This window comes from Micromys minutus, assembly GCF_963924665.1.
Source record: "Micromys minutus genome assembly, chromosome: 1".
Taxonomy (NCBI): domain Eukaryota; kingdom Metazoa; phylum Chordata; class Mammalia; order Rodentia; family Muridae; genus Micromys; species Micromys minutus.
The window spans coordinates 215,465,195-215,481,727 of record NC_137969.1 but is presented as its reverse complement, the minus strand read 5'-3'; the positions used below and the strand labels follow the sequence as shown (position 1 = coordinate 215,481,727).

General features: G+C 45.0%; 2 protein-coding genes across 2 annotated transcripts in view; one reads left to right on the top strand and one right to left on the bottom strand.

The window, feature by feature from the left end:
* Positions 1-9,258, top strand: part of PYGL (glycogen phosphorylase L) — a 34,361-nt gene extending 25,103 nt beyond the window's left edge. Inside the window, exons 9-20 of the mRNA XM_080924171.1 lie at positions 269-361; positions 1,018-1,164; positions 1,467-1,630; positions 2,172-2,286; positions 2,926-3,027; positions 3,141-3,288; positions 3,407-3,465; positions 3,568-3,709; positions 4,941-5,148; positions 6,278-6,412; positions 6,833-6,899; positions 8,726-9,258. Coding sequence (XP_080780297.1) covers positions 269-361; positions 1,018-1,164; positions 1,467-1,630; positions 2,172-2,286; positions 2,926-3,027; positions 3,141-3,288; positions 3,407-3,465; positions 3,568-3,709; positions 4,941-5,148; positions 6,278-6,412; positions 6,833-6,899; positions 8,726-8,899 — 1,554 coding nt within the window. The 3' untranslated portion in view covers positions 8,900-9,258. The remainder of the gene's footprint in view (positions 1-268; positions 362-1,017; positions 1,165-1,466; positions 1,631-2,171; positions 2,287-2,925; positions 3,028-3,140; positions 3,289-3,406; positions 3,466-3,567; positions 3,710-4,940; positions 5,149-6,277; positions 6,413-6,832; positions 6,900-8,725) is intronic.
* Positions 9,259-10,144: 886 nt separating this feature from the next.
* ABHD12B (abhydrolase domain containing 12B) overlaps positions 10,145-16,533 on the bottom strand; it is a gene marked incomplete at both ends in the record, with an annotated part of 29,869 nt that continues 23,480 nt past the window's right edge. The window contains 4 exons of the mRNA XM_080924180.1: positions 10,145-10,172; positions 10,270-10,388; positions 10,867-10,945; positions 12,186-12,268. Of these exons, the coding sequence (XP_080780306.1) occupies positions 10,145-10,172; positions 10,270-10,388; positions 10,867-10,945; positions 12,186-12,268 (309 nt within the window). The remainder of the gene's footprint in view (positions 10,173-10,269; positions 10,389-10,866; positions 10,946-12,185; positions 12,269-16,533) is intronic.

Sequence of the window (16,533 nt, the reverse complement as noted above, 5' to 3'; positions counted from 1 at the left end):
ATATGCAGGATCTCTGATATGCGCCCTCTGTAAAAGGATTGTTCAGCCCCAAGGGGGTCACGACCTGCAGGTTGAATGCCCCTGGTTCAGACTGTGGTCATAGATAAGGCCCACAGAGAATATTTACCCTCTCCTGGTGAGCAGAAAGTTAGGCAAGCAGAGTTTCCTGGGAAGTGGGGGTTCGGTGCTTCTTCCAGATGTGTGTGAGGACAGGAAGCCAGACCCTGGGCCATCACTCACTCCATGCTGATGTCCTTTCTCTACCCAGGTAGCCATCCAGCTGAATGACACACATCCTGCGCTCGCTATACCGGAGCTGATGAGGATTTTTGTGGACATTGAAAAACTGCCCTGGTCCAAGGTCTGGATAACCTGGCTTCTTTGTCTTTAAATCGTTCAGATGATCCAGTCTAAAGGATTCCTGAGAGGTTCCTTTGTTCGTGTTCAAAATAAGTTTCTGTGGGGCAGGGGGTGCACAAGCTTGCATGTAAAGGACAACCTTGGCTGCTGTTCCTCAGGGGCCATTTACCTTGTTTTTTAAGATGAAGTCTCTTAATTGGCTAGAACTCATCAAATAGGCTAGGTAGCTGATTAGTGAGCCCAGGGATCCTCCTGCATCTGCCTCCCAGTGATTCTGGTGCATGATGTGGATGCTCTGATGCCTGAATGATGTCCCCAGCCTAGGATTCAGAATTTTAACCATCATTTTGTGTCTGCTAAATGTTACTTAAGGTTTTATTCCCCAGCTTTGAGTATTGATAATTCATAATAAAAGACAAGGAACTACTTCTGGAGAAGGCCTATCAAGGCGCTGTCTAGTATCTTATTAAACAGACTTACAAAAAAAAAGCCTTTTCTTTCCCAGAAAAAATAAAGATTCTCTCAGAGACTCTGGAGAATCCAGTGTGCCTGACTGTGCGCATACAGAAACACCTGCTGCGTACTGTGGGCGCAGAGAAGCGCCTGACTCTGCGGGGTGTGCTCTGGAGGGTCAGCCACTGATCCTTTCTTCTGCAGGCCTGGGAGATCACGAAGAAGACCTTCGCCTACACCAACCACACGGTGCTCCCGGAGGCCCTGGAGCGCTGGCCAGTGGAACTGGTGGAGAAGCTGCTGCCTCGGCACTTGCAGATCATTTATGAGATCAATCAGAAGCATTTAGATGTAAGTCCTTGTGGAAGATGCTGACCCCTCAGGAGAATTCATCTGTAACATGCCCGGGGTTCTCCCTTCCTAAATGAGGTTTTGGCATATTTCAGTCACTGGTAATATTACTTAAGTCTTGGTGGGGCTCTGTTAAATCCGTATCCTTGAAAGTATAAAATGGAGAGATGGTTTCTTCGAAAATAGCTCTACTTCTCCGGGAAGGTTTCTTCACTCAGAGTTTTCGCTTGGGGTGTGCGTAGGCTCCGAGGGCTGCTTTAAAACCCCAGTAGCTAGCAAGATCTGTGTCTTCCTTCACCTAGAGAATCGTGGCCTTGTTTCCTAAAGACATCGACCGCATGCGGAGGATGTCTCTCATCGAAGAGGAAGGGGGCAAAAGGATCAACATGGCCCATCTCTGCATCGTGGGCTGCCATGCCGTGAACGGCGTCGCCAAGATCCACTCGGACATCGTGAAGACCCAAGTGTGAGTGTAGACACTGGAGCGGCAGGCCTCTCCCAGGTCCATGGGCGCAGTGACGCCTCTTAGCATAGGATGTGCTTCCAGATGAGAAGGGACCTGGGAAACTCTTTCAAGTGCTGTCTTATAGAGAGAAAACTGTTTTCTTAAAAAAATAAAAGGAAGAATCACAAAAATGCATCCTCTCTGTACCTTCCTAAGTCTCGAATTACAAGCAAAAAAAATAATTATTCTGCTGAAAAACATATATATATATATATATATATATATATATATATATATATATATATATATATATACATATATATATATATATATATCACAGCCAGGAAGTGGGGGGGGACTAGATTTGAACAATTGTTTTGAATTGCAAATGAATCTCTTCTATTTAAAGTGACAGCCTTAGCGACTGCCTGCCCTCGCTGCACCTTTATCTAATCTCCCTGAGCCTGCCCTTGGCTTCTTGAATGTAAGTCTGAGCATTGCCCAGCAAGCCGGGCTCTGCCCGTTTCACCCGGAGTCCATGGCTTGTCTCTTCTCTCTCCAGATTCAAGGACTTCAGTGAGCTAGAACCAGACAAATTCCAGAATAAAACCAATGGGATTACCCCGAGGCGCTGGCTCCTACTCTGCAACCCAGGGCTGGCTGACTTGATAGCGGAGGTAAAAGGGGGTGCCGAGCGGAGAGCTGGTGGGAACGGGGAGGGCTGGCTTCTGAGTAAGTGGCTCAGGCTATTGAGCAGGACCATCCTAATATTTTTATTATCATTCCATTGTTTAGTTATGTGTTTATGGAAAGAGTATAAGCACATGGGTGCAGGTGCCTGTGGAGGTCAGAATAGGGTGTCATATCTCCTGAAGCTGGTATTATAGACAGTTGTGAGCCTCCCTATTATTTGGTGCTGGGAACCAAACTTGGGTCCCCTGCAAGAGAAGCATGTGCTCTAACCACTGAGCAACCCCTTCATTCCCCATCATGAAAATCTTCCATGTTGAGCAAGGGATGCACAAATTGCCGAGTAGTTCATGGCCAACAGTGTCTATGTGACCTACGGATGGAGTAGGGAGTCTACTAGTAATGAGGGCTAACAAAGCTCAGAAACATCACAGAGCCTGGGTTCTCGGTCATCCTCGTACGTCAGTTTCTTACATTTGAGATTCTTCCCACATGGAATGTCTGACAAAACAAGTTCTTTGTGAACTGCTGGGCATGAGAACCACTTGTCACACACCGGCAAACACCGCTGTGATGGGCAAGCTCCTGGTCTCAGGCTAAGACCACGTTCTCCTTTAAACTGACAGAAAATTGGAGAAGATTATGTGAAAGACCTGAGCCAGCTGACGAAGCTCCACAGTTTCGTGGGTGACGACATCTTCCTCCGGGAAATAGCCAAAGTGAAGCAGGTGAGGCTACCAAAAGCGGGTCCCCGCCCTCGCCCTGGAGCTGAGGGGTTTGGGCTCCAGCAGACACCCAAGGCTTCTAGTGAGGAGAGCTCTGGCCTGTTCACTCTCCACAGGAAAATAAGCTGAAATTCTCCCAGTTCCTGGAAAAGGAATACAAGGTGAAGATCAACCCGTCTTCCATGTTTGACGTCCACGTGAAGAGGATCCACGAGTATAAACGACAGCTTCTCAACTGCCTGCATGTGATCACCATGTACAATCGTGAGTTTCCCAGGAGCCCCCGGGGTAGCCCCTCAGGAGTGGAAGCATCGGTCTCGAGGCAGGCCTCACCACCTCCACCGCAGTCATCTCTCTTTCTGTCTGTTCCCATCTTTTTAAGGCATCAAGAAAGACCCTAAGAAGTTCTTTGTGCCAAGGACAGTCATAATTGGTGGCAAAGTAAGTTGGCCGAATTTCATGGGGACTTGAGGGCTCTAGTCTCTTAGTACTTGCCTCCTTCGTCGATGGGACCTTCTCTCACACATTGCTGTTCTCCCCAAGGCTGCCCCAGGATATCACATGGCCAAAATGATCATCAAGCTCATCACCTCTGTGGCTGAAGTAGTGAACAATGACCCCATGGTTGGCAGCAAGCTGAAAGTCATCTTCTTGGAGAACTACAGAGTGTCTCTTGCTGAAAAAGGTGGCGTCCTCATCGCAAAGCATAGGGGAGGGTCTGGGCAGAATCTGGGCTCACTTGGGGTGGGCACAGGGGAGTAGACCCCAGGGAGCTAGTAGCACAATGAAGGCACACTGGGGTGGCTTCTACAACAACCCACATGATCTATGAGGTCGGTGCCACACGATTATGTTTGCAAGTGCCTGGTTCTGTCTGGAGAGCTTGTGGAGGTGAAGATGCTTGGCCATGGTCCTCTGCGGGAGGGAGGGAAGGTCTTCAGTTGCCAGCCCGGGTTTTGCAAGAGAACACTAGCTCCCACTCCCAGACGATGGCCCTCTGGTCATTGCATGGAGGAAGGGTTGTCATTTGTTCATGTTGTGAGAGCAAATGAGGACACACTCAAAACTGCACAAGGCTTAGATGTGCACTCAAGAATCAAACACAGCGTTCCCACACAGACAGGCAGGCAGGAAGCCAATATCCCTTTCTTTACCACAGAGACCTTTGCTTATTCACAGGACATACTGGCAGAGGGGCCACCCACCAGCAAGTGCCAACTGTGTATTCACCTATTTCCAAGATTAAAAAAAAAAAAAAACAAAAAACTAAAAGTCAACTTTCTCTTTGTGGCATTTTGGGCTCCCGTGGGGTTACTGCCTAAATGCCTCTTCATAAAGAGGAAGGAGCCAAGTTCCTAAAATTACAAATGAGTTACAAATATAATCCACAAATAAGCTCTGAGAATACGGCAGACTCAGGGTTGGTTTGTGGTGAAGGGATTTGGAGTTCAGGCAGATCTGATTTGGGTGTATATGGGGCAGAAGGGGCAGGGGTGAATGTCTAGCCCCAGGGACCTCAAAAGGAACAGGGGAAGACAATTCAGTCCATTGCAAAAAGAAGCACTAAGGAAAGGCCCTGAAGTGTTATAGGCCATGAAATAGAAGTTGCAGTGTTTTATAAAGCAGAAGAAACAAAAATGGAGAGATGGAAAAGGGAGAAGGATGATATCCAGTTTATAGCTTGGCACAAATTAGACACTCTTTTACAGTTTATAGACCAAGAGAGAGTGGTCTAAAGCAAGGGGTTCATAGATCCTCTGGGTCAAGGAGAAAGTGAGATCTGTTTTCTACCCCACTGAAGAGGTACCAGGATATGAACATATTCATCATCGACAAAGGGCCAGCTAGATCAATTCTCACATAGAATTAGGGATCCAGAGGTAAAGCATCATCACATTGACATGGCCTGCTTATAGTCATTCCAGCCACAGACCTGTCGGAACAGATTTCCACTGCGGGCACGGAAGCCTCCGGGACAGGAAACATGAAGTTCATGCTGAACGGGGCCCTGACCATCGGGACTATGGATGGGGCCAATGTGGAAATGGCAGAGGAAGCTGGGGAGGAAAACCTGTTCATCTTTGGCATGAGGGTAGATGATGTGGCCGCTTTGGACAAGAAAGGGTGAGAGACACACTCTCTTTCGTTGAGCAGGTGACCCCCAGGAAGGGACATTATCTCTAGAAACTTACTCCTAAGGCAGGCATCCCACTGAGACCTAGTCTCATGAGGTGTAGAGACAGAGCATGGGAAATCAGGACCTCCTAGTCATAGGTAGCCTTAGTTACACAGCAAGGATAACTCAAGGATGCTCAGGGCTGATGTGTGGACAAGTTGCCCATAGTTACCAGCCATGGGAGCTCAGCGAGCCATCCAGCTTCCTGAGTGTGGAATTTTTACTTTGACCAAAAGATGAAGCATTAGCTAATCAGATGTTTTTGTCAGTTTAAACCATACCTGGTGCTCCTGTAAGACAGTGGTTCTCAACATATGAGTTAAGACCCCTTTTGAACAACCCTTTCACAGGGGTCACCTAAGACCATCAGAAAACACAGATATTTGCATTATGATTCACAACCGTAACAGAAATTACAGCTATCAGGTAGCAATGAAATAGTTTTGTGGTTGGGGGTCACCACAACACGAGGAACTTTATTGAAGGGTCCCAGCATTAGGAAGGTTGGGAACCGCTGCGTTAAGACCTCTGAGTAATGGACCAAAGCAAGGCAAAGAGTAAACAGGAATGTATCTCTGCAACCTTTGTTCTCATTCAGTGTCTAGTTGGATTTATTAACCTGAGTTCAAGATAGGACCCAAAGGGACCCTAGGGAGTTCAGAGCATGTTAAATATTCTGTCTGACCCTTAGATTCACTCAGTAGCACCATGTTTTATGAATCTGCTGGTTCAAAGAAAGCAGTTAGTTCCCGTAACACCAAGCTACTTAAACGTGGTCGGCTTTAAAATAAGCTTTACCGTGGACTATCATATTAAGAGAATTTTTATTGCTCTCAGTGCTTTTCATTGTAGGAAAAATGCGTCAGTTGGGAGGAGATTGATGAGAATCTAGTTTAAAAAGTAAACTGTACACATGTGGACATCTGTAATAATTTCTATAAATACTGATGTTTCTCTGTGTACTTCAATATATACACAGAGTGTATATAGTTCAATATATACAGCAAATGCTGTATCTGGTGTTCTCATCACACACACTAATACAGCCTTTTCTTTCCTCTCCCACCCACCCTACAGGTATGAGGCCAAAGAATATTATGAGGCCCTTCCAGAACTGAAGCTGGTCATTGACCAAATTGACAATGGCTTCTTTTCTCCCAATCAGCCTGGCCTCTTCAAAGACATCATCAACATGTTATTTTATCATGACAGGTGAGTTACAACATGGTAATGATTTGACATGGGAAGATGGGACAGAAAGATCTCTTACTAGGAGCAACACACTCACATAACTTAGCACAGACCTATGATCTGATTGGCTACCATAAGCTTAGGGACAGGGCATCCTGCACAACTAGTTAAGGCTTGAGTAAGCCTCAAATCTTGTGTTCTTTCTCTCTTTCCACCGATACCCTCAACTCTCACATGCATACATGTTGACATATTTGCATATGAGAACCACAAAACAGTGACTATGCTTGTTGGTAAGCCAGGCATGCTTGACAGTAAGCAAAAGATAAGTTAAACTGGATCTTTGTTAATGTTATCCACTGTAAAGTAAAAGGAATCTCCGTTAATGAAGGTGTTCTGTCTGTTTCTCTTCCAACCTTGCATCTACAAAAAATTAAACAGATTTAAAGTCTTTGCAGACTATGAAGCCTATGTCAAGTGTCAAGAAAAAGTCAGTCAGCTGTATATGGTAAGTGTGTGATGGGTTTTAAATAGTTTGCTATGGTTCACTAATTGTTTCCTTTTAAGGAAATCCAAATAACAGGGCCCCGCTGACCAATCAAACCTAGGAAAGCTTGGTGAAATATTTTCTAGTATATACAAGGCTGAGTTTGACAGCCTCCTCCCATAGGTACCAGGAAGAGAGAGGCAGAGAGAGGGGGAGCAGAAGGGGGAAAGAGGAGAGGAGAGGAGAGGGGAGGGGAGGGGAGGGAAAGGGAGGGGAGGAGAGGAGAGGAGAGGAGAGGAGAGGAGAGGAGAGGAGAGGAGAGGAGAGGAGAGGGGAGGGAGAGGGGAGGGGAGGGGAGGGGAAAGGAGGAGAGGGGAGGAGAGGAGAGGAAAGGAGAGGAGAGGAGAAAACAAGACAAGAGATAAAAACTTAACAACTTTGAATAAGTTCCAATAAACTCAGAGATCTAAAAAAGAAAAAAAAAAAGGACTGTAAGCTAAATATATTTTATACTCTTTTATAAAAAATGTAGGATTTTGAAATATTTTTTGATTGTGAATAAGGCCTTAGTTCACCCCCTTTTGGAACCCCAGTGTGGTTGTGGGGATTCAGAACAAACTAATGGGGCACAGGCCTTCAAAGGGAACAGAAAGCACAGTGGGTCAGCCTAGCTTCCCATGCCATTGTTAGCTAATGTTCACGGTTTTCAAACTTTTTGAGTCAGAGGTTAAATCTCTTTACATGCCCACCCACAGACAGTAATACCGTCCCGTTCTCCACCTTTAGCTGAAGGACAGGTCGTACCGTTTATTTCTAGGAGTTATTTATATTTTATTTATGTGTGTCTGTGTGTGTGGACATCAAGTGTGTGTAGGCTTCCGTGGAGGCTGAAGAGTCATGAGTGACCTGGCGGGTGCTGGGAACTGGTCCTCGAAAAAAGCACGAGTGTCCTTAACCACTGAGCTTCAGCCCCAGGGCTCTCCATTTTTAATGAAGCATAGGAAATATGGCCAAGTACAATCAGATCCTTAGAATCGAGGACGAGCTGGGCAGCAAAGCCAAGTTTGCTGGCAGGTCCTTCAAGTAAAGCATGGACTGTAGCTCCCTCCAGCCACCAGCTCTGTCCCTCAGGTCATCCAGGCGGCTCAAGGTCAGCCCAGTGCTTGCCCCTTCCATGTCACTGCTCCTTTAGATGTCCACTCCTGACCACCTGGAGCCCAGCTTTGTAGTCATGTGATCAGTCTGAATCATTGTTTCTGTCACCTGACTTCCCAGCCAGTGTCTGGAGCCCTCAGGACTCCATCGTAATCTCTAGGGTGTCCACCTTCAAGACTCCCCCAGTGGTTTACATGCAAAGATAAAAGCCACAGAAGCCCCCCAAAAATGGCTTCTGTTCTAACCAATTAGAGAATTCTCACTCAGATTCTCTCTCTCTCTCTCTCTCTCTCTCTCTCTCTCTCTCTCTCTCTCTCTCTCTCTCTCTCTCTCTCCATATCCATGCTACTACTCTGGTTAACTCACTTGCTTGCTTTCCTTCCCTGTCTCCCTCTCTCCCTAACTCTCCTGAGGGATAGGGTCTCTATGTACCGCAGGCTGGTTTTGAACTTGAGATCTTGCCTTTGTCTCTTGAAGGCCGGGATTACAAGCATCCACCACCACACCATACTCATGGTTTCTCTTAAAATAAAAAACCACTGCCATCCCCAAGAGAAATATACTCAGCTGGCTGTCAGCAGAGCAAGCTCATAAGTCACCCTCCTTTGTTCATGCCATTCCTCTATAAAGTGTGTTTGTCCCGATGTTTGTCAAGCTTGCCTGGCACACTGACGTATTTATGTTATTCACAGAATCAAAAAGCCTGGAACACAATGGTGCTCAAAAACATAGCCGCCTCAGGGAAGTTCTCCAGTGACCGAACAATTAAGGAGTATGCCAAGGACATCTGGAACATGGAGCCTTCAGATCTGAAGATTTCCCTATCCAATGAGTCCAGCAATGGGGTCAATGCCAATGGGAAGTGACTGATAAAATATATTCTTATTCAATAACGTCTTATTGAACTTGAGCACTTTTAGAGCTTCCCTGATTCTGTTTTGTTATTGAATAGTTAGTTAAGTGTCTCGGCATGGGAAGGGAAAATGTATTAGAGCTAAAAATAAAATGTCAGCTTCCAGTTGTCAATCAGTAGCCTGCTAGGATTCCTTTCCTTAAAAGTAATTAGACCTCCAGAGCTTCCAGGGACTAAACCACCAACCAGAGTACACATAGAGGGACCCATGGCTCCGGCACAGCAGAGAATCTTATCTGGCATCAGTGGGAGGAAAGGCCTTTGGTCCTGTGAAGGCATGATGCCCCCCAGGACCAAATGCCAGAGCAGTGAGGCAGGAATGAGGAGGTAGGTAGGGGAGCAAGGGGGAGAGGGAGGGGGTGCGGGCTTGCAGAGGGGAAACCAGGAAGGGGGACAACATTTGAAATATAAATAAATAAAATAACCAATAAATTTTAAATTAAAAAAAGTAAACAGATAACTGGAAACTGCTGGGAACTGTTTAATGACAATGAACTAAGGAAAAATATTTTCTTTCTTACACTATTGTTGGAGTTCAAGCTTCAGGCTGCTATCTGGGTCTGTTCAAGCTGTTGTAACAAAAGATGCTAATCCAGATAACTTACAATATAAATTTAGTCTCACAGTTCTGGAGATGTACGTAAGATATCCAAGATAAAGTGGTCCACAGGCTCAGTATCTGGTGAGAGCCACTTTCTGGTTCCTAAATGGTACCTTCTCATCCTGTCCTCTCCCGATGGAAGAAACAGAAAGAACTCCTTTAGACCTGTATTTCAGGGACCTAATTCCATTCATAAGAGCCCGACTCACCACATTTGAAGCCTCTGCCTCCTGATACCATCACGCTGGCAGGTAACTGTTAACATAGGAACTTGGGGACAGACACCAAGTTCATACACCAGCATCTACCTTGCTCACAAATATCTCCAGCAGGTTTCATAGGTGAGCATTTATAGATAAGATCAGATCACACTAAATTCTTGTTCTCTACGTTGAAGATTTGGCATGATTCTCAAAGCAGATGATGGTGAACTAGGGAACATTCTATAGAGCTTTGTTTATTCAAATGGCAGGTGACCTATGAAAGTCTCAATGGCTTCAGCTCATCCAAGCAGCCCAGTGCAATTTTGCATAAAGCACCCAGCTCAGGTGAGGTTTGTACCACATCTTCGTTGGAGATTTTTGCTGGTCCCAGCCTTCATGCCCACTGCTGGCTCAGAAAGTCTCTACAGAAAAAAAGGATGGAAGTCAGCTCACACTTAGGCTGACTAATGCCTGGTCACTATTGCAGCTGGGGGGGTCGTAATTAGCAAGAGTTCTCACCTCACACTTCTTATCAGCATGGGGCTTTCACAGAGAAGGTTGTGATGGAAGCCAGGAGGAAAGACAACCATTTTTACCCTGTCTTTGTTCCTGTAGGCACTGCGAGCAATCTCATAGAGCTGCCGAAGTAGCAAAGGCAAGAGTCAAAGGTGGTGAGCACAGCCATAGATGCCCTAGTCTGATCTTCCTCAGAGACTGAGGGACCCTCCTGATCCTCAGGTGTCTGTTTCTACAGCCATGGACCAGAGTGCCTATGACTACTAGAAAACATTAATGAATGCTCATACTCCATCTGAGTACACATCACTGCAAAGGCTCAGAGAATCTTTATGGTCCTTCTCCAGAACAGGTATATTTAAAGGAAAACTGTTAAAGGTGACATGAGGGTCTCACTTAGCCACAGACCCCAGGTGAGGGACCAAGGACTACCCCTAACCCCACACTCCTTTAAACCAAGTAGCTAAGAACACTGGTGCTCGCTGTTTAACTCAGAGAACATGGCTCTTTAGGGATGTAGAGGATCCCTATAATGTCAGAGACCTCTAAGACCCAACCAAAGGTCAGCTAGATGAAGAAATGGTAGAGCTCTTGGGCTACCTGCTGTCCGTACTCCAGAGGCACTGTCCTGTCGTCCTCTCCATGCAGGATGAGAAGTGGGGAAGACAGAAACTTCACACTAGGAGCAGACGCAAGGGAAACACCCAGTTTAAGAATTCAACCTAAGCTCTTAAGCTACAATTTTTGTAACCCATGAAGCTTGCCCAAGGCACAAAAAAAAAAAAAAAAAAAAAAAAGAAAAGAAAAAAGAAAAAAAAAGTTCCTTCCAAAAAGTCACAGCTTTGTGTGTGCAAACTTCACCTACTAACCATTTTATCCTTGCCCTTGTCCCCGTTTCATTTGCTCATACAATTGAATTCACAAACTACACATTGAAATGATTGATTTGTGTTCCGATAGTAGACCTTATCTTTCTCTTCATCCTACTCTGATGTATAATGCCTCAAGTATTTTAATTAAAAGTCTACAAGATAGGGAGATAGCCCAGTGGGTAAGAGTGGGATGTTCTTCTGGTCGACCCATATGACAGCTCACAATCATTTGTAACTCCAGTCCCAGGAGATCTGACACCTCCTTGTGCACTGGACATACACAAAGTACCCACACATATGAAATTAAAATAAATAAATCTTTAAAACACTACTAAATAAAATAACTCAAAAATCACAAAACTACAAAGAATTACTCCCTTGTAGCAATTTCTTTACTTCTCCCCATAAAAGTAGAGAGTGGATATGCATCCCAGGTGTGACTGGTCACCTGTAGATGAGCATCCCAGGTGTGATTAGCCACCTGGTTAGCCCAGTTTGACAATACAAAAGGTCACTGACATGCAGAAATACTTCTGCTCTCAGGCCCTACTCAGACACTTCCCTGTCCTTCCAAATTCATCACTAGAGGCTATTGCTCAGAACCCTAGCTCTCCTCCAGTGCTGAAGTAGGAAAAAGGATATAGTAACAACTGCTTATTTAAACACATTCTTAAATGATTTCCAATCATTGTATCTATTGCTGAGTAGGCTGGTTGAAATACCATGGGTTTGGGCTACTTGGGGAATAAGACCTAGCAGTGAGAGGTCCCCCACAGATGATTAGACTAGACCCTAGCAGCCTTTCACGGGGTCTATAAAGATGCCTATTTATGATGTCAGAGAAAGCATTGTGTTGGTGAAAGCATAGACTCAGACATAAGGAAAACAGCAGATGCTGAAATGTGCAGAAAGCCTGCGCCAAATCCAGTGGTCACCTCCTGGAACCAGCATGAACTCCAGAGAGATGTAGTGCCTACACCCTGGCTTCCCATCTGGTACACTGTGGCAGTTCCTCGGGCGTTAGAGCAGACGTCTCTGTTTGCTTACTTTTCATCGTTGGGGAAGACTATTTTGTCTTCTTTAAGGGCATCCATAAGCATTTTTAAACATCGTGGAAGCTTCTGGTAAATCTATTTAAAAAAAAAAAAAAAAAAAGGAAAACCAAAGATGTGAATGCTACCCCACAGCTGCTGATGGAGCTCAACAACTTGCCTGAACAGGCACACATACAATCTACTATAGCCTCTCACTACCATAAAACAGGACAGCTACTCTCCCACCTCACTAAACTTTAGAAAAACACTTTTGGATATCCAAAAGTAGTTCCTGTAAATAAAGAATATGGAAGGGGAAAACAAATGAGCGGAGAAACAAGCCACGTATCAGTTCTAGCATCAAAGATAACCAGTGTGAACACTCCGTTGTATCTTCCTGTATTACTTCATTTCAAATGCACATGACAGACACTCTTCCTCCGCTCACAAGGGAGCAGCAACACACAAAGTCTAAAGTCCGCTTCTTATGCAAGCAGAATTAACTAGTTTATTTAGGGAGCAGTATTCACATTAACACATTCTGATGAGGGCATTTGATATTCGGATAACTGAACACTCTAAATGGTAGAAAGTGGTTTGATCGTATAATGCGTTAAAAACATTTCCAGTTTTGACAATGGCCACAGGGCACTAAATACAATTAATTGTCTCTGTTTGCTTTGCTTTTTCTTTTTTTCTTTTTAAATATTTATTTTATTTTACTTTATGTGGGCACACTGTCGCTGTATTCAGACACACCAGAAGAGGGCATCAGATCCCATTACAGATGGTTGTGAGCCACCATGTGATTTCTGGGAATTGAACTCAGGACCTCTGGAAGAGCAGTCAGTGCTCTTAACCGCTGAGCCATCTCTCCAGCCCCTGGTTTGGTTTTTCAAGACAGGGTTTCTCTGGTAGTCTTAGATGTCCTGGAACTCATTCTGTAGACCAAGCTGGCCTCAGAGATCTGCTTGGCTCTGCCTCACAAGTGTTGGGTTTAAAGGTTTATGTCACCACCACCCAGTGACAGCTGTCACTCTCCACCTGCTGAATTTCCCCTCTAATGTCAGTCTGCAGTAAGTAGAGTCAGAGCTGAACCCACCTTCCAATACAGTGACTATATCATCACATAATTTAGCTCAGAATCCCTAAAAACTCTGTTTTAACTGAGAACACGGGGCAGCGGACAGGATCCCTGCACAGCTCAGCACAGCACCCACCTCCCACCTTCCCACACCAGCAAATCCAAATACAAATTTGCCCTCTGTCTCCACTGTGGCCAGCCCACACCACTCTGCCTTTGAACTGAGGCAGCTCCCAGATTCCACCTGTACCCTAACACTGGTTGGCTTAACACCCTCCAAGGATGCCTGGACAGCACCCTGACTTTGAGACCTGACAGAGTTGAGTGGCTGCCTCTGTCCCCAGCCTTTCCTCATTAAACCCCTTGCTGGCTATGTCCGACTTGGCTCCCTTCTGCTTCTAGAATAGTACAAACTTCATCAAAATGATAGCCTTATTGCCTTTCTCTCGACCACTGATATGTGATTTTGCCTCAACGGGTCTCAGGTGAGGTCACACTTCTCTATTTTTTTTTTTAATTTTGAGATAGTTATTTAATTAAAACATTTCTCCTTCCCCTCTTCTCCCTTCAAATCCTCCTTTAAATCAATTCCTCTCTTCCTCCTTCAAATCCATGGCCTCTTTTATTCACTAATTGTCACTCCATGAATATGTGCACATGTGTGTGTATGTATTTATGTTAAGTCCATACATGATTGGACAGTGGAGAGGTAGGTGGGGAAAAGGCTAGAAAAACGGAAGAGGAGGGATGGGAAAAAGAATCAAGATGGAGCTCGAGAAAGATAAGCTAGATCCAGGTGGTCTTAATTGGCATTAGATAGATATGAATATTTTAAGAGATTCTATAGGTCTTTTATCTCATATAGAAGGGCAGTTTGTGTCTTTGTCCATTGAATTTAATCTTATTGTGTAGAGGGTTTGTGGATTGAGAATCTAATATATAAACCTACACTGAAAAGCAACCAGGCTTTGGAGTCATGTTTGTGCAGGGCGGTCATATCCACCCAGGACAGAAATAGCAGGGCGGCGGAATGAACCGCCTGGGAAAGGAATCCTCAGGAGAGGGCAGCTTGTAGACCAAGTGACAGAGTCCGTGTGTTTGGCTCCATACTAAAGCGGTGTCCACAGAGTGAGACTGTGGGGGCCGATAAAGGGATAAGCCATCCTTTTTAATATTTACAGCAACATGTGTATACACATATATGTGATGTACATATATATACTTATATGTACATTATACAGACTGAACATATATATGTATGTATGTTCCTACATGTGTGTATGTATATGTATGTGTGTATGTGTGTATATATATATATATATATATATATATATATATATATATTTAGTTTGTATAATGTTACTTTTCTGTATGCTTTCAGAGCAGTTTTATAATGTTTTTCTAGCTTATATGTTTTGTAGCCTAGTTGAAGTCTAGGCTTCCACATTCCCTGGGATACAATGTTACTCTCTGGTTGGGGCTGGTCTTTCTGTTTCTCCAGAAAGGATATAAATATTAACTGCTTCACTAGTTGTGTGGAGGTGCAAAGACATTTCTCCTTTCCACAGCTACCCTCAAAATCTAGAAGAATTCCTGGGTTATATTAGATGTTCAATAAATATTTGCTAAAGGTAGAATATATATTTTTCCTGTGTGCATCTTAAGTTGTTATTTCTCCTCAGTGGGCCTGACCTTCTGGTTTCATCCTTAGAATAGATTTTTTACAAAAGAAAGACCAGCAGAGTGCCGCCCAGATCTCCTACCTTAGCTCTGAGGGGAGGGTAGAAGGACACAGGGTAGTAAGCAGGACATTGCAAAGGGACAGAAATGGGAACTGAATAGGCAGGCCAAGGCCAGCAAACGTCACAACTTTTTTAGATGGAATTTCACAGTGACGCTAGGCTGGTTTTGAACTTACAATCTTCCTGCTCAACTTTCTGAATGGCTTATATTACAGGTACACAGTGCCATACTTCTAAAACGAATTTATTTTACATGGATGTAGAGTGAGTGTGCATGCATGCAGGAACCTGGAGTTCAGAGGGCAGCTTGTAGGTTGTATCCTACCGCTATCCTACCACCATGTGGCTCTGGGGATCACGCTCCAGTCAACAAGCTTAGCAGCCGGTGCTTTAACCCAGTGAACTGTCTCATCTGCATCCTGGTTTTTAAAAAGATGAAAATTGGGCCTATTACCTTCCACCTGAAATGTGCTACTAGAGATAGTGCCCTCCTAATGTTATAATTGTTTTGTTTTTGTTTTCAATCATCAAGAAAGAAACTCACAACTCCATTGGGAGTTCAGTTCACCAACTAAAATAGACAGAGAGGCCAGCACCCGGAAGTAGCCTCCTGTTGGCCACTTAGGACACAGACCCACTGCTTTGACAGTCCTCGGTGGCTTAGGATCAGCCTGGCCTGCCCACTTTTCAGTTCTCTGGGGGTGATCTGCATTCAGGTATGGGCTGGCCATGGCACACTGCCTCTCCTCCCTGTCTCCCCCTCAGTCTCTATACTAAGGGCAGGGTTTCTAGGTTTGTTTTCTTGTCTTTGTCCCCTAATCTTCCACCCCCTCACCCCCGCCTAGAATCGGGACTCATGGAAGAAAAATTCAATAAGAGAAACCCTTTAGAAATTCATCACAAATTCTGAAGGAATAAGAAGAAAGCAGACCCAAGTCCATCTTCTCCCATCATTCCCCAGTCCCTACCAGGGGAGATGCCTTTTGAGACTAAAAGGTCATATGGTCACCTGCAGCCCAGACAGACTACAGAGGCAGGCTCTTAATTGGCCTTCCTGCCTCCCCTTTCTTCTGTGATACTCTCTGTAGCCCCCTCTGACACAGAACAAGTGGGGGAAGGAACGGGGATTGTTGCTACCCCACTGGAAGTCCATGCAGTATCTTATTTGGTTTTTGTTTTGTTTTGCTTGTAAGCGTCTTGTGCATTTGCCATTGTCAACCACATTACTTTTTCTTGATGGGAAGCTCAGAGGACGGAGCAGCTTAGACAACAGTGGGGTTGGGGAAGCCATAGAGGACTAGTAACAGACTAGATGTGAGCTCAAATCCATCTGGATCCTACCACAAGATGGAGAGGATCCCTGTGGTCCCTCACCACTCCCATCACGCCCTCCCTCTCCACCCAGAGCAGGAGGTAGAAGGACCTGCGCCCTCTCTACCTCCCCTGTTCCTCACCTCTTACTGTACCTTACTCAACAGGAATGATCAGGCTCCGGCACCTCGAGTGGCTTTTCACGTGTGTGTGTGTGTGTGTGT